The sequence below is a fragment of the Antechinus flavipes genome, chromosome 1 (genome assembly GCF_016432865.1).
Source record: "Antechinus flavipes isolate AdamAnt ecotype Samford, QLD, Australia chromosome 1, AdamAnt_v2, whole genome shotgun sequence".
Taxonomy (NCBI): Eukaryota; Metazoa; Chordata; class Mammalia; order Dasyuromorphia; family Dasyuridae; genus Antechinus; species Antechinus flavipes.
In genome coordinates this window covers 584,262,029-584,284,810 of record NC_067398.1, presented here as the reverse complement: position 1 = coordinate 584,284,810, position 22,782 = coordinate 584,262,029, and the positions used below count along the sequence as shown (strand labels likewise).

The 22,782-nt window shown below is 32.8% G+C and overlaps 1 protein-coding gene across 2 annotated transcripts in view; it reads right to left on the bottom strand.

Moving 5' to 3' along the window:
* Positions 1-22,782, bottom strand: part of VPS13B (vacuolar protein sorting 13 homolog B) — a 1,012,351-nt gene that overhangs the window by 881,305 nt on the left and 108,264 nt on the right. For both annotated transcript variants that reach the window (XM_051970918.1, XM_051970917.1), the window contains 2 exons: positions 5,205-5,396; positions 1,716-1,885 (listed from right to left, as the gene is read on the bottom strand). In XM_051970918.1, coding sequence (XP_051826878.1) covers positions 1,716-1,885; positions 5,205-5,396 — 362 coding nt within the window. The remainder of the gene's footprint in view (positions 1-1,715; positions 1,886-5,204; positions 5,397-22,782) is intronic.

Here is a 22,782-nt window from a genome sequence, read left to right as displayed (position 1 = left end):
CCTACTGAGTTCAGCCCAACCCAGATTAAAATGTAATAGGGAAATGTTAACAAAATAAGTTATAATGCAATACAACAGCGATGATGTTCATTTGCAATATTCTAAGTCAAGATGTACATGGATCTATTTCCATTTGAGTTTGACACCATTTTAAAGGATTCCAAGTCACCATAAACTAATCTCACAAAATACAAGTTAAGTATCACCAAATTCCCTAAAATACATGAGAAACCAATTTGACTCCAAAGAAGTAGCTTATACTGAGCCTCAACAGAACTCAATTTTCTGGAATGACTTTAGTTCCCTTCTCTGTAGAAATGGCTGGGGAGCCCTCTCATGATTTAATCCAGGAAGAAAGCCATGAAAGTGACAAATAATATCCAAAACACTTTGAAAAACATGCCAGGAAATTTGGCAGTCCCTGACCAACAATTCAAGGAGGATTCACAAAAGATGGCAATTTGAATGCAGCAAAATGCTAAATTTTTCAGAAGTCATGGTAACACAGAAATTACAATAATTTTGTAACTGCAAAGAAAACCTAATTGTTTCATATTGTGACAAAGATCAGAGCAGCCATTTTCATAAATGTTTCCAGAAATTTATGAAAAGATAAATAAATTATGGGATATCTATAGATCTGCCCAAATACTTGTCCCACTAGGCCCCTCCTGAGAAGTATCAAGTAGGCCAGAAAAATTGGGATATCCAAAAGTTTAACAATCTATTCTAGGAGCACTTAGATTGGATCTACCACCTATTACTTATGCTAAGGGCTCAAAATGACCTTAAAGAGATCCTCTTTATTAAAGATATATGAACTAGTTACATATCAATAGCTAAAGAGATTGAAAAGAAACTAACAAACAAGGAAGGAAAATGAATGAGTTGAAGAAAAGAAAAGCTTTCACATTAGCAAACATCCTAGAGAATGTTCTGTGTTTGTTTTAGCTATATTCTGAAACTTTTTCTCCACATAAAAGAGCTTGTGACTATGAACCATTCTATTATAATAGGGACTTTACTTGACCAAAAATAGTCTATTGGCATAGCTCAGAAATTTCTATATGCCTATCTATGATATAAAAAGAATTACTGCTTCTCCTCTTCTCCAGATAGAAATGACAATCCAGAAAACTCTTCCAGAATGTAAAGTTCTCACTGAGACTAAACCACAATAGCTGATTTCCAAGTATAAAGCAGAGAGGTGAAGACCCTCTACAAGTCTAAGTTTTTAAAGTTTATTTTACAATGGTATTAAATTCAAATGCAAAAGAGAGAGAGAGAGTGTGTGTGTGTGTGTGTGTGTGTGTGTGTGTGTGTGTAAGTAAATATTTAAATCTCAAGCTAGAAAGAGATTTTGTTGCAAATAATAAAACAGTACAATTACAAGGATATTTTAATCTTTTAACTCTATAATCTTCACCAAAATTTTCTGAAAATTATCTTATCCAATAATATGATAAACAATAAGTATTTCCAGAATGGTGGATTGAAGAAAGCACACAATACATCATAAATACTAATATGACAGTATTAGTTCAAAATTCCTATCATATTTTAAATAACTTTGTATAAAAGATCTTAATGGCATCAGTAACTTATTAAAGGAGGTACATATTCATACAGTTAAAATGTAGTACAAAATGTTACATTTTAAATATAAAACAAATGCCATAAATATAGAAAAACATAAATTGTACATATTGCCATACCTTTTCACCCATAATGACAGGAAGCAAATGACCTAATAAGTTGAATTCAGCCATGAAAACTGTAATAGTACATTTAAGAATGGTAACACAAGTGAGTCGAGTAGGAATATATTCCTCCAGAGATGCCACTTCTTCAGCATTTGGTATAGTTGTATTTTCATCCACAAAATCTAAAACAAAATATTATGAAAATTCAAAAGCCAGGAAAAAAAATAGAAAAATCCCCTTTAAGTATGATTTAGCAAAAGAGATTATTTGTCTGTAACTGTGGCAGTAGTTTTTATTTCTAAAAAATTATTTTTCTCAAATCTATTCATACATAGTATTCATTCAAGATCTAAAATTGTTTTTAAGAAATGCCAATTATACAATAAAAGCTATACTACTTAGATCCACACTATTTTTCAGTGAACTGAATTCATTTTCTTTGTATTAAAGTTTTATCCTCTCATTGTTCACTAACTAAGCTCTTTCTGATCTATCTATGGACTATGTCTCCCATAAAAAACTAACTAACAAAAGCAAACTAGAAAAAAAACCCAAAACCAAAAAACAAACAAAAAAACTTCACCCTCAAAATAAACTCATAGCACATTACCTTCTCATTTTAACCTTTCTCTGCCAAATTCCTAGAAAAAGTTTCCTTTCATTTCCTTTTTCTTTTTACTCACTTATTTCTCAACTGAGTAATGCGGTTTCCAACTATAGTATTCAGTGAAACTGACTTCTCTTCAGAGTTACAAATGATCTCCTAATTTACAAATCTGATGGCCCTTTCTCTACCTTAATACTTCCTGAAAGAGCATTAGGTCTAGAGTCAGCCTTGATTTACAGACTGTCTATTTCTGAGGTGTTGACAATGAAAATGTAATGCCACTCACAAGCATGTATGGCTAACTCCAGCACACTCCCATTTCTATGTGGCAATCTACCCTGTCACTCATACCTGGAATGCTCAGCCTCCACACTTTAAATATCTGAAATCCCTTAGTTTTCTTTAGGATTAAACTCAAGAATCATCTTTTGAATGAAGTATTTTGTGGTTCTCTTCAGTTACTTAAGTTGAATTTTATACCTGTAAAGATGCATATTATCTCCCCTATTAGAATGTAAACACTCTGAGGATTGCTTTTTCCTTTATATTCCCAGAACCTAGAAGAATGTTGACCCACAGAAGATGATTAATATATATTTGTCAATCAATAAAATTAAACTTCTTTGTCTAAGAGTGGGATTCTGAATTTAAGGTTATAGTATTTTCATTATTATAAAGAATAAATCAAATTTTCTTTCCAGAATGGTAGAATCAATTGATGGCTCACCAACAGTGTATCAGTACATCATTCTAACACAGGTCTTTTAATATTGACTATTCCCATCTTTTGTTACCTGTGAAATATAAATTTAAATCACTCAAATATAGCAAATTTTATTTCATTATTAGTAACAACACAATCTTTTCCTATGGTCAAATTTCCAATTCTTTTTTTGAGAACTGTTTATCTCTTTTGGCCATTTTGTAAATGGCACCATATAGCTACTATCATCAGTGCCAAAGTAGCAGTTAGTTTTTAACTGAGTCAACATCTAGTTCAAAAGGGAAAGATGGAAGCTTATGTGGTTACGTAAAAGATAAACCTTATGACTGATCACTGTGAGAAATACTAAACCCACATTCTAATTAGTTAAAATCTCTTGATTTGAGGTCACAGTTAAGACCACTGATTTAGAGAACAATTATAATAACATAAAAACGAATACCAAAAAAAAGTAGTGATTGTTTTAGGGAGCACAAATAATGAGGGGACTCAGAAAAGGCAACACAGAAGAAATGGCAATTTGAGCTGAAACTTAAAGGAAGCTAGGAGTTCCAAGAGGCAGAGTTGAGAAGCATTTTAAGAATGATGGAAATGACTACACACCTATCAGATTGGCTAGAATGATAGGGAAAGATAATGCGGAATGTTGGAGGGGATGCAGGAAAACTGGGACACTGATACATTGTTGGTGGAATTGTGAATACATCCAACCATTCTGGAGAGCAATTTGGAACTATGCTCAAAAAGTTATCAAATTGTGCATACTCTTTGATCCAGCAGTGTTTCTACTGGGCTTATATCCCAAAGAGATCTTAAAGAAGGGAAAGGGACATGTATATGTAAGAAATGTTTGTGGCAGGTCTCTTTGTAGTGGCCAGAAACTGGAAACTGAGTGGATGCCCATAAATTGGAAATGGCTGAATAAATTATGGTATATGAATACTATGGAATATTACTGTTCTGTAAGAAATGACCAGCAGGATGATTTCAGAAAGGTCTGGAGTGACTTATATGAACTTACATGAGTGAAATGAGAACAACAACAATACTATATGATGATCAATTCTGATGGACATGGCCTCTTCAACAATGAGATGAATTAAATCAGTTCCAATAGAGCAGTAATGAATTGAACCAGCTACACCCAGTGAAAGAACTCTGGGAGATGACTATGAACCACTACGTAGAATTCCCAATCCCTCTATTTTAGTCCACCTGCATTTTTGATTTCCTTCACAGGCTAATTGTACACTATTTCAAAGTCTGATTCTTTTTGCACAGCAAAATAACTGTATGAACATGTATACATATTTTACTTAACTTATACTTTAACATATTTAACATATATTGGTCAACCTGCCATCTGCGGGAAGAGGTGAGGGGGAATGAGGGGAAAAGTTGGAACAAATAACTGTCAGTGCTGAAAAATTACCCATGCATATATCTTGTAAATAAAAAAGTTTAAAAGAAAAAAAAAGAAAAACAAAATATGCCAATCAAATAAACATTTTTTAAAATGGAAAAAAAGATTGATAGAAATGACCAGCATTTGCAGAGGTGAAGACTGGACTTGCTGAAGAGAAGAAAAGTGTGTTTTATTGTTTTGAATACTACTAAGCATATCTGTCCCTCACAACACCATGCAGGAACAAATCCTCACCAAATATTGCATTACATTCACATTGACAAATTATTCATGATTTTATTATTCTATAGGTGATGAATGTAAACGGTGACTTTAACAAGACCACGGCTAACAAAGTATTAGGTAATTAGTCTGTCATATCTTTCATTAGTAATATATTAAAAAGATTGATTACCTATTCACCATATAAAACACAAAACCTCTTAAAACTTACCAATTCCCTATTATCTTAAATACATGACCTTAAAAAACTAGCAGAAAATTTTCACTGACCATAAGGAGACAAAGGCATACAACACAATATGCAGTTTCCACAATGTTTTATTTACTACATTATCTCCATTTAAACATTTATTCTTATTTATATATCTATGCTTTCAAAACAAATATTATTCCTAGGAATAAAAATCATTGCACATTCAAAAAGCCATAGCATATGAACACATTATTTAAGAAAAAAGTACACTACCAGAAAAAAGAAGGAATTTAGCTAGCAACTGAATAAACATCAAGTCAAAAACTTACCTGGTTTTACCTTACTATAAGGTTCATATTCATGTTCTAAGGCACAAACTATCATTTTCAAAATCCTGTGTACTGCACTGCTATCCAAGCGAAGATCAAGAGGACCCACAACAAGACTTTTGGTGGACTTTTCCTGAATATTCCCCACATCTTCACTTTTTCCTGAAGGTAGGTCATGTTGATTTCCAGGTGCTAGTTAAATACATATACATATTTTATAATTGATATAAATATTAATTCATATTATTATATACATACTTTACAATTTCTTAATTCTCATGATCAAAAATCAGTTCAAATATGATGTGAAATAATCTAATGTCATATTTTAATCTTTATATTTATTAAGCAAATTCATTATCATGAATAGTATTTAAACTACCATCTCTCAAAACTTAAGACTTTTTCCCATAAGTTACACTAATAAGGATATGGAAATGAAAATTCTTCATACTAAATTTCCCAGCATCATCTAAAAAATATGAACTCTAGAAAACTCAAATTTTATATCTGTATCTAAAGACATGTAGAATTACACAATTTCAAACCAATAAAATGAAATGAAACTTTATCCTCAATTACATGAATTCAATTATGACAAAAGCAACTGCAAATATATTCAACACACATATTTTCAACAAAATCATCTAGTACACTAAATGTGGCAAGACACTGTCTTCAAACCATAAGCTGGTGGCTGACTAACTCTTGGCAAAACTCTAGAAAGTGTTACTAAAGAAACAGTCAATAGTCAATAAACATCAATTAAGTGCCTACTATATGCCAGACACAATCCTAGACACTGATGATAGAAAGTTTACATTTTAATGGGGAAAGACAAAAGACAAAAAGCCAAGAACACAGAGAGGGATGGATGAGAAGAGAAAGAAAGGATGGTACCTAAATCAAAGAAATCACAAAGTAGTATAGCAAGGTAGGAAATGAGGAAACGTCTGAGCTAAGCTCTCTCCATAAATGGAACTCCAAACAAAGAGACAAAAGAAGGCTAGTGAAATCTTACAAAGAAAAGAGAGATAATTTATAAATCTTTGGAAAGTAAAGCAATGATCACTAAGAGGAGAGAGATTTCATTAAGTTGTTTTAGATTCACTTCACTTTCTTTTTCGGTAGATCAGATAAATTCTGTACATATATTCTACCTAGTTTTCAGCCAAGAATTAAATTCATTAATTTTAATAATAATATATAATGAATAAATAATATATTTAGTTAATTGAAAGATCAGATTAATTAATCCATAAGATTCTTATGAAAAAGGAGGGAGGAAATATGAAAATTACCAAAAATGTCATAAGAAAACTTGGAGACCTTGAACAAATATAGATAAATCAACAAGGGAAAAAAACAAATCTTAAGGGCAAAAGGAAATTTGAGCCTGAAATCTATTAATTTAAGCATCTATGAATAAATACTGCAACAAGGAAAAATGATCCAAAGCTTCATGAGACAGAGAGCTCTGGATTTTCAGGAACTACAACCGGCTGTTCCTAGGTAGTTTAAAAGAGAAATGGGGGGGAAGGGGAAGAGTTAAGATGACAGAAAGTAAACAGGTGTGAGCTCTTCCTGGTTTCCTTCAGAATCAACATCAGATCAAGCCTTTGAACAGGTTTTGAAGTGACAGAACCCACAAATATTTGTAATGTACCAATTTTCCAGCAGAATATATTATAGAAGAACTTTAGGAAAGGTCTGTTTCAATCGGGCAGGGGGAAAAGGGGAGACATATATGTGGTACAACACAGGGAGACCCAGGGCAAAGAGGCACACCAGCAAAATCTAGTGGCAGGCTCTTAGATAAAATACAGCATCATTGGCTACTCTGTCCTGATTTAGAAGCTAGTGATTCAGCAGACTAGCCATGAGACCTCCAACATAACTACAGAAAGCAAATAGCGAGCCCATGAAACCCAGCATAACAAGAGGGATTTGGGCAGGTCCACTCAGAACTGGAAGGAAACCAGTAGCACCAGCCCCAAGGCAGCATAAAACTCCTGTCACCAGTTTGGGACAAAATTGTCTTTGTCCTAGGAACAGACCTCAATCTTTAAAAATAAGCAAAAAAGAAAAAACCAGTTCTGATCATAGATAGCTATTATGGAGACAAGGAAGAACAGACCTCAAATCCTGAGCACGCTAAAGGCAAAACATCTCCAGATGAAGATTCAAAGGGTGATATGAGTTGGTCTCCAAAACAAAAGACTCTCTTGGAAGAATTCAAAAAGGATCTTAAAAGAGAATTAGAAGAAAAACAGGAAAAGGAAACGAAAGCTTTGAAAAAGTTAACACAGAAATTGTCTGAAGAAAGCCACTCCTTAAAAATAGATCTGGAGAAATAGAAAAAGAAAATAACTCCTTGAAAAACAGAATTGGTGAAATGGGAAAAAAAAAAAAAAAAAAAGCCCAGTGAACAAAAAAAAAAAAAAAACTCATTTAAAAGTTCAATTGATCAAGTTCAAAAGGAGATTAAAAAGTTAACTGAAGAAAATAATTCACTAAAAATAAGAACAAGTGGAAGTGAATGATTCAATAAGACATCAAGAAAACCACTCCATCAAAACCAAAAAAATGAAAAAAAAAAAAACACCTTATCAGAAAAAAAAAAAAAAAAACTGACCTAAAAAAAAGATCAAACAGAGAAAATCTAAAAATTATTAGACTACCTGAAAACCATGATGAAAAAAAAGAGGTTAGACAGTATCTTTCAAGAAATCATCAAGAAAAACTGCCCAGATGTCCTAACACCAGAGGATAAAATAGATCATCTCCTAAAAGAGTTTCCAAAATGAAAACTCCAAAGAATATTGTAGCTAAAATCCAGAATTATCAGATCAAGGAGAAAAGACTGCAAGCAAGCCAGAAAAAAAGAATTCAAATATCAAGAAATGACAATCAGAATTACCCACGATCAAACAGTGTCCACTTTAAAGAATTGAAGGACCTGGAATATGATGTTCCTGAGAGCAAAAGAGCTTGGACTGCAGACAAGAATCAACTATCCAGAAAAACTAAGCATTTTCTTTCAGGGAAAAAAGATGGACATTCAATGAAATAGGGGGTTTTCAATTATTTTTGATGAAAAGGCCAAAGCTGAACAGAAACTTTAAGCTTCAAATACAGAACTCAAGAAAAGCATAAAAAGGTCTGCTCTTTAAAAAATTAAACCTGGTCAGAAAGAATGGCAAAAATCACGGTGGTATACTGGAAAGAACAGTGTATCAATAATCGCAAGCCCTGATCTGAATTATGGCACTCTCTATAAGCCAAGTTCTACTATTTATCAACAATGTGACTTAGGGCAAATTACTGTGACTGTGTATAATGGGAATGGACTACATGATCTCTATGATCGCTTTTAGCTCTAGAGCTATGGTATTTATTAACTTCAGAGAGTTCCTTTACTTTGGTCTCTATTTCTCAATATTAAATATAAGGTTTAGTTGATCTCTAGACTTTTAGATATCTAAATCCCTTTTAGTTTTGGATAAAATAATCATGATTCAAAGAGATATTTGTAAAGTACTTAGCACAATGCCTACCATGTAGTAGGTGCTTTATGAATGTGCATTCCCTCCACTTCCTCTTACTGATGTCCATTCTTCATTTTCAAAGACCAATAACATCATGGCATGATAGCTTCTACTGCCAAGAATTGGATTTAAGTGAAGCAGAGTTGTACAAAGTCATCAATTTCACTCTTTCAGAGACTAGTGGCAGGACAACAAATCAGGATGACAGGGTGCTGTGGCTTTGGCATCTTTGATGTCTGACCAATCTCTAAGCATTCTACAGTGTCTGCTTTAGTCACCTTTTGTGGCTGTATGTGGTATTCAAATTATTCTCATGCCTATTCTGATAAGGGAATTATTCACATGCTTAGGGTAAGCCTGTTGATTTCTATCAACCTGGTCTTGAGTTCATTGAAAGCAAAATAGAATTTTATAAGGGATGGCTCTCGAGAAGAGATGGAGAGAAATTTAAGCAATGCAAAAACAAATTATAAGTAAAAATGTATTTTTTTGAATAAAGCTGCTCAATAAAAATCAGACAGGAAAAAAAAAGAGAAATGAGAATTATGAGAGCAGAATTTATAGCCAAAACAACAAAAATTAAGAGCAAAATAGAAAAACTGGAATCTGTGATTATAACTCTCTCCAAAGAAACAAAAGCAAGAACAATAGAGTGGGAATACAAATATACATAAGTAAAGGATAATGTAGGTAAAGGGAAATAACAACCAAAAACCCCAATAATGTTAAAAATAAATATGTTCACATTTCTTGTGGTGACTAAGAATTGGAAATCAAAGGGATACACATCAATTGAGGAATGGCTAAATAAGTTATGGAATATGATTGTAATGGAATATTACTGTATTGTAACAAATGGCAAGCAGGATGATTTCAGATAAACCTGGAAAGACTTACATGAACTGATGAATAGTAAAGTGAATAGAACCAGGATATCATAGTAACAGCAATAATGTTTCATGAAAAACTGTCAATGAAATTAGCTATTCTCAGCAATACAATGATTCAAGATAATTCTAAAGGACTAATGATGAAGCATACTATCTGCCTGCAGTAAAAGAATTGATTTTATCTGAATACAGACTGAAAGTATGCTATTTTTCACTTTCTTTATTTCACTTTTTTTAACTTTTATTCAGTCTCCCTGTATGATATGACTAACATGTAAATGTTTGACAAGATTTGTACATGTATAATCTGTATCTGATTATTTATTGTCTTAAGAGAGGGGAAAAGGAAGAGATGATGACCACATCCAGAGAAAGAACAATGAAGTTTGCATACAGATCAAAGCATACTATTTTCGTGTTTTTTTTTAATTTCTTTCTTGTGGTTTCCCCCTTTTTTCTGAATTTTCTTTCACAACATGACTAATATTGAAATATGTTTAATATGATTTTATGTGTATAACCTACATCAGATTACTTGATGTCTTGGGGAAAAGGGAGAAAAATTTGGAGCTCAAAATATTACAAAGATGGACCTACAGGTGGTAGCTGAAAACCCTCTTTACATGTAATTGGAAAAAAAACAACTAATAAGTTTAAAAAAAAAAAAAAGGAGGAATCTGGAACTCAAATTTTTAAGTAAAAATATTATGAAAAAGAAAAAGAGTAAATACACATACTTGGCAAGCAAAATACTTATCTCAAAACAAAAAAATCCAGGATTCATAGAGACAACTTAAGGATCATAGGTCCTCCGAAAGAATATGACAAGATAAAAAAAACTGAACTCCATAAAGCAAAGAAATAATATGAAAGGTGCTCAGAAATCCTAAACAAAAATAAATAAATATATTCCAATTTTAAAAATTTCATAGATTGCATTCAGAAAAAAAAAAATCTAACGTTACAAACCCCAAAACTCATAATAGTTAAATTTAACAGTTCAACTCAGAAACAGTAAAGTTTTACAAGTAATTAAGAGAAAGATCTTCAATACAAAGGAAAGGAAATTTAAATATGTGTATATGACAAAAACTCACAAGGGATATTTACTTTATTATAAAGATCTAAAATTGAAAAATATCTCAAAAAACTAAAATGTAGGGACTAATTATAAGATTTTTAATCTAGGAAGAAATTTTTATCTAATATGAAGGCTAAATTTTTTTTAACTAAGAAAGTTAATAAGATTAATATAATGTCTTATATTTAAGTTAAAAATCATAATTTTCACAAAAACTAGATCAGGTAGGCAAGACTAAAAAATAATTTATTTGAGCTTAATTAATATAAGTCAAAAAATTAATAGAGCTAAGCAAGGAAGTATATGCAATGTTAAATTACATCGATTATGGGATAGTGTCCAGAACTAAAGAGGTGATATAAAAGCTAACTGGTTACACCAATCTGAAGTAGAGTGTTCAGTTATGGATATAACATTTTAGAAAGGATAAGACAAGATGAAATATATCCAGAAGAGGGAGAGGAAGACTGTGAGATGATTCAATAAAATGCAATCTGAATATGAGTTAAAGAATATGTCAATATTCAGTCTAGAGAAAAATAAGGGAAGGAAGCAGGATAGCTAAGTATTTGAAGGGCTATCTCATAGAAAAAGGTTTAGACTTGTTCTCCTTGATCCTGAATGATAGAACTAATAGTAACTAGTTGAATTGCAAGAGGTAAATTTATTCTTAACATGAATACTTTCTACCAGTAACATCTATCATAAAATGGAACTGGCTCCTTTGGTAAATAATAGATATTCCCTTAGCTAGAATTTTTTTAATATTCTTTTAAAATTTTCAGTACCAAATACTCTCCTTCCTTTCAGCACTTTCCACACTCATTATATATGTAAAGTCATGCAAATTATTTCTACATTAATCATGCAGAAAAAAATGCAAGAAAAAAATTTTAATGGAAAAAATATGCTTCAATGCACACTTTCTCTCTGGGTGTCAGCAATATTTTTCAGCCTTAAATCCTTTGAAATTGTTATGGAATTGGAAGCAACTGTATTGATCAGAATTGATTATTGTTACATTACTATTACTGTATACAATGTTCTCTTGAGGTTACTCATTTCATTTTGCAACAGTTCATATTAGTCTTTTGCCTTTTGAAATCCTTCCCTCCCGTGAAGGTTCACCTCAGGTGTGCCCTTTTCCAGGAACACAGTCAAATCAAATTTTAAAATATTTCAAAGATAGAAAGATTCTAAAATAAGTTAAAACTATACCTAACATATATGAAATGCTTAACCAAAAAATGCAAGTAAGATATCAATAACTCATTTACCTAATGTAATTATAATAATAAATAAAGGAAAAAAGGCGAGAAAGGGGAGAGAGAAAGGGAAGGGAAAGAAGAAAGAGCAGGAATTTGCAGACAATTTTCTTGAGCCAATCTAATCTAAATTATAAACATACACATTAGCAAGAATGTACTATTTTGTAATAATGCTTTAGTGATTCCAAAAAAGTATTTACCTCTTTGAAACAGCAAGGGAAATCAATGTAGCTATTAATCTCATAAAGATTTTACAACTAGTGCAACCACAGAAATACCTTTGGTCTTTGGAATATGAAAAATCAAAGAAAGACTAAGTGATATATGAATATATTTACCAAAAGTGGTTGGCTCTAAGATATAAAATATCCTGTGCAAACACATACTGCAGGGCACATATGAAGGAGTGAACAGAGCACTCAAAAGATAGAATTTAAGATATGTGAGTTTGAGTCTTTATATGCAAAACTACCAAATTGGTCTATTTCCTGGAAACCATAGGTCATAACACTCAGTTCAGAGACTTAAAAGAATCCATGAAAATGAAAAAATAAAAAATTACATCTTTATTTCAACATATTTTTATTTATTTAAAAAAAATTATTCTGAGGAGAACATGGGCTTCATAGACTGACAAAGATGCCCATAATACAATCAACAAGTCAACAAAAAAGGTTAAGCACCAATAGTTTAGAAGACCTAAATCTATGATCTTCTAATCTTCTGAAATTTTTTAAAGTAAGAGTAAGGGAGACTTCCAGGAACCAAGATGGTAGAATAAGCAGTAAATCACCTGAACTCCTCCAATTTTATCTCCAAACAACTATAAAATAATAACACCAATAAATTCTGGAAGGGCAAAACCAAGAAAAAGACAAGGTGAAACAATTTCCCAGGCCAAGACAATTCAGAAGATTGGCAGTTTTACTCAGATAAAAAGGGATTGCAGTCCAGAGCAAGAAATATTCAAGCAAATCAGTAGTAAGAAATGCCAGAGCAAGCCAGTGAAAGGTAGTGAGCACCATCACAAGTCAATAATCACAGTCTTAGTTTAAGAGCAAGCCCATCACTCTTGCACCCACAGCATACCAAGTCCCCTGGAGGCCTGGCCAATGAGTAATTAGGCATCCTGTGGCCCTAGTGCAAAACCAAGCCCCTGGTGGACTTGCAACACCAAGCACCTGGGCCTCACAAGGACCATCACCATTCCCTCTTCTGGATACTCTCTCACCCCCACCAGATCTGGGGCAACACCTGGCCAATCAAGGATCCTAGTATAGCAACAGGCTGGTAAGGTCCCTTATGGGTGCCAATACAATACGTGAATATTGTACAATAACATGAGTAAGAAGCGAGGACCTGCAGCTATCAGCACAAGAAGTTTGAGATAGTGCTCCCTCTACTACAGAAGCAGAGCTCAACTTTAAAGTAATAAAATAGGCCAGAAAAAGTGAGTTTAAAAAAATAACAAATAAAATTAACCCTGACCACAGAGAGTTATTATGGTGGCAGGGAAGATTAAAACATAAAGTTAAAAGGGGGCAATGTTGAAAGATTACCCATGCATATGTTTTGTCAGTAAAAAGCTATAATTTAAAAAAAATGTCCATATTGGTAATGTTGGAAAGAAAAAAAAAACTATAAAAATACACACACACATATATACATATGTATGTATGTATATAAAATTATTATAAATACATATACATGTACAAACAAATACACACATTTCTCTTTCGGAACTCTCTTGAGTCTTTCGCCTCTTTGTTAGGAATTGGTAGAATGCTTCATCATTAGTTCTCTGGATGTTAGATTGAGAACTCTTAAATCTTTCAAAGTTATTTATTTTGTTGGTATTGTTTTCATTGTGTAAATTGTTCCCTTGGTTTTGCTTATTTATTTCTGTATCTCTTCATCAGTGTTTTTTCAAATTTTCTTGAAAGTATCCTTTTCATCATTCTTTACAGTGTAATAATATTCCAATATATTTATATATCATGGCTGTTTTTAGCCATTTTGTATTTAACAAAGAACTCTTTCAGATTCTGATTTTTGATATCTTAAAATTAACTATAAATATTTTTATGTATCTTTTAAAGAAAACGTTATTTTATTTTCTTTCAGTGACATGTAAAAATAAATTTTAACATTCATTTTAAAAACTTTTGAGTTCCAAATTCTCTCCCTCCCCTCGCCTTTTCCTCCCTTCATTGAGAAGCCAAGCAATTTGGTACAAGTCATGTATAATATATGGCCAGGGAAAATTGAAAATAGGTGAGAAAGAAGGATTATAAAGAACCCAAACTTCTGGTGAAAACATTATTGAATGGAATCACTTATGTATATTCAGGGCTTTGCCTTGACAAGGAGGTTCATTATGTGAGATGGGTGGAGGAAGTAGTTATAGAAGTTATCTAAGTCATGTGAGATAAAGAAGGGAAGAAAAGGAAGACCAAATCTGTGAATAACTTCTGTTTTTTCTGTAATATATAAGATATGGTTTTGGTTAAAAGATTGAGGAAAAAGATTTAAAGGAGATCTGAGAAGGGATAAAAACTTTAGGATAATAAGTCAATTGGGAAGAGGTAAAGAAAAAGATTTGTTTTGATTACACTATGAGGACTAACTAGAGGTTATGAAACAAAGATGTAATGACTATCAAAGTGGCTCCAAAGTTCTTCATGTTTGTTTACCATGTGAATAGCAACAAAGACAATGGGATAATAGGAATAATAAAAGGCTAAACTATGGCAAGACAAGATTGGCAAAAAGTGATTTGGTTCATGAAGAGAGCAAATTGAGGATGGAAGAAAAGTATGACTAGTACAGGAGAAATGGCCTGGGAAAGAATCAAAGATGAGGAATAAGAGGACAAAGAACAAAGTTAGGAACTTCAAGGCAGAAGGAGAGATAGAATGAAAACACACTGTGATCAGATAAAGGAATTTCAGAGTATATGAACATGAAATCGTTGTATTTCACAGCTGATGGCAAGATCAAAGGTAAAATGAACTCTGTAGCTAAGGTAGGGTGGAACAGATCATGGGAAATAAGTAAATTGAAGAACTGAGAGATTAGGGTGTTTGTACATATGCATTTTGAAATTCAACAAAAGTTGAAGAAAAAAGAATGTGAAATAAGTACTGAAAACAATGACAAAAAAAGGGGAATTATCCAAGAGAACAATAAGCAAGAGTTAGTGGTATTTGGACAGGTTGGTAGATATAAGCTGAATGAACCTCAAAGATGAGTTCACTAATTAATAGCATTAGAGGGAGAATGCAGAAGTGGCACTGGGGAGTATGGTGTTTCACCACAATCAGTATGTGGGGGGAATGAGTAAAAGTATCATTAGTGAAGTAAAAAGTGGTCATGAAGTGCTGGAATCCTTACAAACTGCTAACTAATTAGAGTTGATCTAATCTTACAAGAAGATTTTGGCCAGAACCTGAAACAAGGTACTAAGTAGAACTAATCAGTATAATGCTTGTATTTACACCTTTGTGTTCACACCTCCCTTAAAGCTCTTTGGGCCAGAGAGCACTATGGGAGAAAACCCATAATCCCATTCTCTCAGAAGATTCACATATAAGGCCATTGAGGAGAGAAAGCTATTCCAGAATACATTTTCCACTTGGCTGGCTGGTCGCAGAGTAGAGTTCAGCTGGACTGGAGAGGAGCGACTCTGGTGCAGAGAGCACTTTGACAGATTTCAGTGGAATTACGCCAGAAGCCCTCTCTCCGAGGCAAGGCAGAATATATTCCACTTGGCTGGCTGGTGGCAGAAGAAGAGTTTTCAGAGGCTAAAGCTACGAGTGGAGAGTTCAGTGGACAACCAGATTCATCTTCATCTCACACCACTGTAGTTGGTGGCTGGGCTCCTGCACTCCCCCCACTGAGACCAAGCTGGTCTGAAAGACTCACTAGAAAGCTAGCTGAGCCCCAAGTGAAGGAGACAAGAGATTCATTCCATCTCTGTGCTGGTTGGAGGCTAAAGGACAAAACCCTTGGATTTGGAGACATTCGGAGGGCTCTAAGCTAAACCGGCTGTGTTTTGAGAAAAACAAGAACTCCAACATTTGAACTCCCAACAATGAAGGAGTTGTCATTAGGAAGGAATCCAGACTGCATCAGAATCAAAAAATGAAAGAATGGGAAAGGAAAAGATTTAAGATGAAAGAAAACTTATACATATTATCTAAATAATATTCAGTCAATCAAGTTAACATATTACTAAATTTTCGACAGACTTTATAGGCAGACCCAGTATTGAATAAGAGAATAGTAGTGGACTGGATCACATCAAAGAAACTGCATGGTATTTTTTCAATGTTACTGTATTTTGCTCTACTATAAAATTACATTTTTAATGCTAAATACTATAGGAAAGGCAATATAGATTTGAATCATGAAAAGCCACTATTTCAGAAGAATCAAAATAGCAATATGAAGTCAGTACACATAAGCAGGCTGCAACATAATACTCATGAGGCCTTGATTCATTACAATTGTTGCTGTGTATTTGTCACACCTTTGTCCTTGACAAATGGCAAAACCCATGAAGCCAGGAGCTATATTTTAATATCCAGGCATAGCGTTTTTCACATATTAACATATCACATTATTTGTGAATAAACAAATTTAATCTAGCATATGTAAGGATATGCTCAATATAAACACTGATTATTTTTTCAATATCTTAATAAACATTGTCATGTTTACATAAGAATATATTATCTTTAAATATATTATATAATTTTTAAAGTGGCAGCATTACTTTGCACAAATAAATCAAGTCTTTCTCTAGAATCAGATATGGTAAAGGGATAGAAGAACTAGACAAAGTAGAAAGTTGTTTCTGATCATTAGAAATCACTATGGATGCATTTTAATAATGGCAAATTTTTCCTTCTCCAGTAGGGGGAGTTCATGAACAGGGTTGTCTTGGATCTCCTTTCTTCCCTGGCTAAAGGGAAAACCAGTTTTGTTGGCTTACTTGTGGAAGAACAAAGGTGCAACTGAAAATTAAAGTAAAAATTCCTTTTCCCTTTCCTTCCTAAAGGCTGCCCTCCTTTTAGGGTTAAATTCACTAAATGTCTAAAATATCACTCAGCATTTTCCTGTCATCACTGATTCCTCTTCCAAACTTCCCTATTTCTATGGAGGGTGCCATCATTCTTCCAGGCTCCCAAGTTGAAAAATCCAGATGATCCGCAATTGCTCTCTACCTCCACATAAGCAACCAGTTGCCAAATTTTGTCATTTATTCCTCAAAAACTTTTTTTTTGGTATTTGTTCCTTTCTCTCACTCCTTTTTCAACTATTACCTTAGTTGAGGAATTAACCTTAGACTATTGCAACTGCCTCCTAATTGGTCTCCCTGCCTCAAATCTCTCTTTACTACAATGCTTCCTTCTCTTCAATGCTTCCAATATGATTTTCTTTACAGGTGGGTCTGACCAAGTCATTGCTGTTCTCAATAAACTCTATCCTTCTGCTTCTCTCATATTTTCATTAAGGATATTATTCTTCTTCTCATATTTTCATTAAGGATATCTCTGATTAATGTGTAGATCATTTTCATTTAGATTTACTGGCAAATAGAAAATGGATATATAAGTAGTTGTTGTCCTCTTACTTTTTATGGTGATGAAATGATCCATAACTTTTGTCTTATTGTTTGGTATCTTCAAAAATGATACTTTCATGCTATTAAAATTGTCTCAATTCCAAGCTGGATTTATTTTTTATGAATAATTGCTTTATCTTATCTATTTTCTTCATCTTTTTTAGTTCATCTTCCACTGGGATACTTAAAAATCTCAGAGTATTGGTTGCACTACAATCTTTAATGAAAATAGTTGGTTTTAGAGATGCTGACAGTTCTGTACCCTAGTATATCTGTTTACTGTTCTTCCCAGCAGCAACTTAGGACAATATTCATGAAATCACCAAACTATGATATATTTATAAGATATCTTGCCAGGGTCCATCCAGATTTTCATACCCAATCTTTTCATAGCCCAATCATCTCCAGATCATGATATTGCACAAGCATGTCTTCTCACTTTCTGGGACCACTTAACTGTTCCCGTCCTTCATTAAAATACAAGCTCTTTGAGGGAATGGATTGTCTTGTTTATATTTAGCACTTGTTTATACTTAGCACAATGTCTGGCACCAAGAAAGCACTTCATAAATGTTTTGTTTATCTATCTATCCTTTTTCATCTATAAGTGCTCTCTAAATGATCTGGAATAATTATGTCTAGGACATAGATTTCTTCAGATTCATTCCCATGCCTATTCCCAATCTACTCCATACCATTTTGTAAAGTACTATTATAAGTAATTTTCTACTTTCCTCTACCAAAATGTTTTACAGATGACTTTTTATTTAAAAATATTTACAACATTTGCGAAATGACTAAGGCAGTTGTGGTGACTGCTTTATAATACGTAAACTTATGTAAGAAATGGGTTAGTATATGTTGATGGTTTTTTTTCTTTTATCCATCATCTTATATGAGTGAGTTGGAGTTTATCATTAACCTCATTTCATATTAATTTTTAACTTAGGAGCAGCTAGGTGGCACAATGGGTAGAGCACCATCCCTGAAGTCAGGAGGACCTGAGTGCAAATCTGGTCTCAGATACTTAACACTCCTAGCTGTGTGATCCTGGGCAAGTCACTTAAACCCAATTGCTTCAGGGAGAAAAACTATTTTTAACTTAGTTCTTAAGAAATCTGCCTATACAAGGATAGCTGCAAATTAATAAAAATGGGGATAAATCATCAAATTAGGACTTAGAAGATCTGGTTTTCAATTTTATTTTTGTCACTTTTATTACTAAGTGGTTATCTCTAGTAAATCATTTCATGCCTCTAGAACTTAGTTTCCTGATAAAATAAATTAAATGAAAAAGAGGCCTCTATGGTCTCTTGCACTCCAAAATTGAGGTTTCTAATAATAAAATAATTCATTTTTCTTTTGGGACAGAATCTGTGGCTCTTTTCTATCCAGACCTTTCATTATTCTTCTTAAAGTATCAATGAGAACAAGGTTTTTGGGTAGTTTATAAGCATTTATTCTTTTTCATTTCTTAATTTCAAACTATAGTTGCCCTCACTATCTAGGTCTAATTTTGGACTGATATCAAGAAATAATATATACATAGTAAATTGGTTTGCAGAATCTTGCCAGGTTCTCAAAGTCTTCATATTCTATAAAAGATGATGGTACATAAGATGCAATTATGTTAAAGACAGTGTAGCACTTCAAGGAAAGCTGCTCAACTATATCATGAAATGATGTTTCTTGTTGTCTTAAAACAACCTAAGCACATGGTAAAACCAATTCCAATAACTCTTTTGTTTGTCCCTCCAAGAAAACAAATATTATTATGCATGACAGATGAAAATCTGAGCTTCTCTGTTAAGGATCATGCCTAGGTGAAAGGGGAGGTCAATTCTCTGAGAGCCTCCACAGCTGTGTATCTTAAACTTGAAGGAGTTGCAAAGCAACCTTCGCAGATGTTCCTTATGGAATGGGAATGAAATAAATTGGAGGCAACAGGGAAGAGGAAAGAGGTCAGAGAACAGCAACTGCCTCTCAGTCTCCTTGTATCATCAATATCCTCTCAAATGAAGAGATCTATTCTACAGGTTTGAGTTAGACCTCCAGCAGCCACTGGCAAGTGGCTCCTGTATCACATTTCTCAAATAGAAAGCTTGTAACTAATTTATCCTAATGTATGTACCTCTCCCTTTAAAATAGTAGCACAGATCCATAATTGTCATTATGTATAATGTAATAAAAGGGCCAATTACAGCAGTACTGTTCTTTTAAAAAAAAAATAGGGGCTGAATCCAACATATGAGAAAAAAAACCTGGGAAAAGTTATATGAACTGATACAGAATGAAGTAAGCATAAATAAAAAAATAATCTATACAACATTAGCAATACTGTAAAGAGAAAAAAAACTTAAGAATTCTGATTAGTGCAATCACAAACAAATTTCAGAGGACTGGCAACAAAACATCATAAATGTTTTAATGAAATAATTCAACAAACAAAATAAAATATGTGATTTCAGATATAATCGATGTGGGATTTATTTTGCTTGAGTATACATATTAATTTAAAAGGTTTTATTTTTCTGCCTTAGTTGGGGCTAAAGAAGGGCATAAGGAAGAGAAAACAATGGCTAGTAATGGGGTTACAAAATTGAAAAGGAGAAGAAAAGAACTAAAGCTCACTAAACATCTGGGAAAAAAGCTTATTCAAGATATGAAGAATAATGAAGTAATGAAGAAATATCAGTTAAAAAAAAAAAAACCACAGACAAATCAGAATGGCTTTGAAAATAGCCTAATGCAGATTTCAGAAAAATGTGGAAAGATTTACATAAACTGATGCTGAATGAATGAGATAAACTGGAACCCTTCCCAACAAAATCAAGGGTGAAAGAAGGTTGCCCATTATTACTGTTACTATTCAATATTGTATTAGAAATGTTAGCTTTAGCAATAAGAGAAGAAAAAGAAATTAAAGGAATTAGAATAAGTAAAGAGGAAACAAAATTATCACCCTTTGCAGAGAAAATAATGGCATACTTAGAGAATCCTAGAGAATCAAGTAAAAAACTACTAGAAACAAGTAACAGTTTTAGCAAAGTTGAAGGATACAAAATACATCTACATAAATTATAAGCATTTTTATATGTTTCCAACAAAGTCCAGCAGCAAGAGATAGGAAAAAAAATCCCATTTAAAATAACTGTAACTAGGGCAGCTAGAAGGCTCTGTGGATAGAGCTGTGCCCTTGAATTCAGGAGTCTCTGAGTTCAAATCCAGTCACAGACACTTAATACTTCCTAGCTGTGTGACTTTTGGCAAGTCACTTAATCCCAATTGCCTCAAAAACAAAACAAAACAAAACAAAAAAACCCTGTAGCTAATATAAAATATTTAGGAGTCTACCTATCGAGACAAAGCCAGGAACTATATAAGCACAATTACAAAATACTTTCCACACAAAGAAAGTTAGACCTAAACATCTGGATGAATATCAAGGATTCGTAGGCAAGCCAAGCTAATAAAATAAAAATAACAAATCTACCTAAATTAATCTTTTTATTCAGTGCCATACCAATCAAACTGCCAAGAAATTACTTTGTTAAGCTAGAAAAAATACTAACAAAATTCATCTGGAAGAACAAAACATCAAGAATTTGAAGGAAATTAGTGAAAAAATTTCAAATGAAAGTGGCTTAGCTGCACCAGACTTAAAACTATATATATTACAAAGCAGCAATCATCGAAACCATTCAGTACTGGCTAAAAAACAGAATAGTGGATCAGTGAAATTAAGTTAGGTTCACAGGACACAACAGTCAATAACTACAGTAATCTAATGTTTGATAAATCTGAAGACTCTAGCTTCTGAGATGAGAACTCACTATCTGACAAAAATTGCTGGGAAAATTGGGAAATAATGTGGCAGAAACTAGGCACTGACCAACACCTAATATCCTATATCAAGATAAGGTCAAAATGATTTAGATATAAAGGGGATACTATAAGCAAATTAAGAGAACAAGGGATGGTCTATATCTCAAATCTGTGAGAAGGAAAGATTTTATGGCCAAACATGAACTAGAGAACATTATGAAATGCAAAATGGATAATTTTTATTATATTAAAGTTTTTGTACAAACAAAATGATAAATGTGGAAATACAGAAGAACTGCATATGTTTAACCTATATTGGATTACCTGCTGTCTAAGTAATGGGAAAGGGAGGGAAAAAATTTTGAAACACAAGGTTTTATAAGGGTGAATGCTAAAAACTATCTTTGCATATATTCTGACAATAAAAAAGTTATTAATGGGGGAATAGATTGTGTGATGATTAACTATGACATATTTAGCTCTTCTCACCAATAATGATCCAAGACAATTCCAATAGACTTGCGATAAAAAATGTCAACCACATCCAATAAAAAATAAAACAAACAAACAAAAAAAAAATGTGGAGACTGAATTGCAGATTAAAGCATAATAATTGCACTTTTCTTTCTTGTAGTTTTTCCCTTTTGTTCTGATAATTTCTTTTACAATAGGACTAACTTGGAAATATATTTAAAATGATTGTGCATCTATAACTTATATCAGATTGCTTGCTATCTTTGGAAGGGGAGAGAGAAGTGAATGAGGGAGAAAAAAATTGGAACTCAAAATCTTACAATATTGAATGTCAAAAACTTTTTTAAAAAATGAAAGAAAATATCCTGATGAATGTGTCATATTCTTGGAGAGAGAAGCAAGTTATAAGTGCAACAGATTCATAGTTAAACTCTCTGTTCTGCTCTGTATACAGAAATATTCTTCTCATTTGGGGTGTTAGTTAAAAAGAAAAATCACTAGTAGTCAGAGAATCTAGATTCAAATCCTGATTTTCTCATTTAGTATTTTTTAAAGACCTTGAACAAGTGATTTGAATACCTTGATGTTAAGTTTATACATTTGTAAAATGAAGTCATTAATGTAGATGATTTCTGAGGTCACGTTACACTTTTAAATACCATGACTCTGTTGTATAATATAATAAGGAACGGACTGGTAGAGAACCTGGGTTCAAATTTTCACTCCACTACTAATTAGCCTGTAAAATCTCCTATACTATTTTCTTGGTATATCAAATAAAAGGCTCAGACTACATGACTTCTAAGGTCCTTGCAGCTCTAAAATTTAAGAAATCTCATTAATACTGCCTACCCAAAAGACTT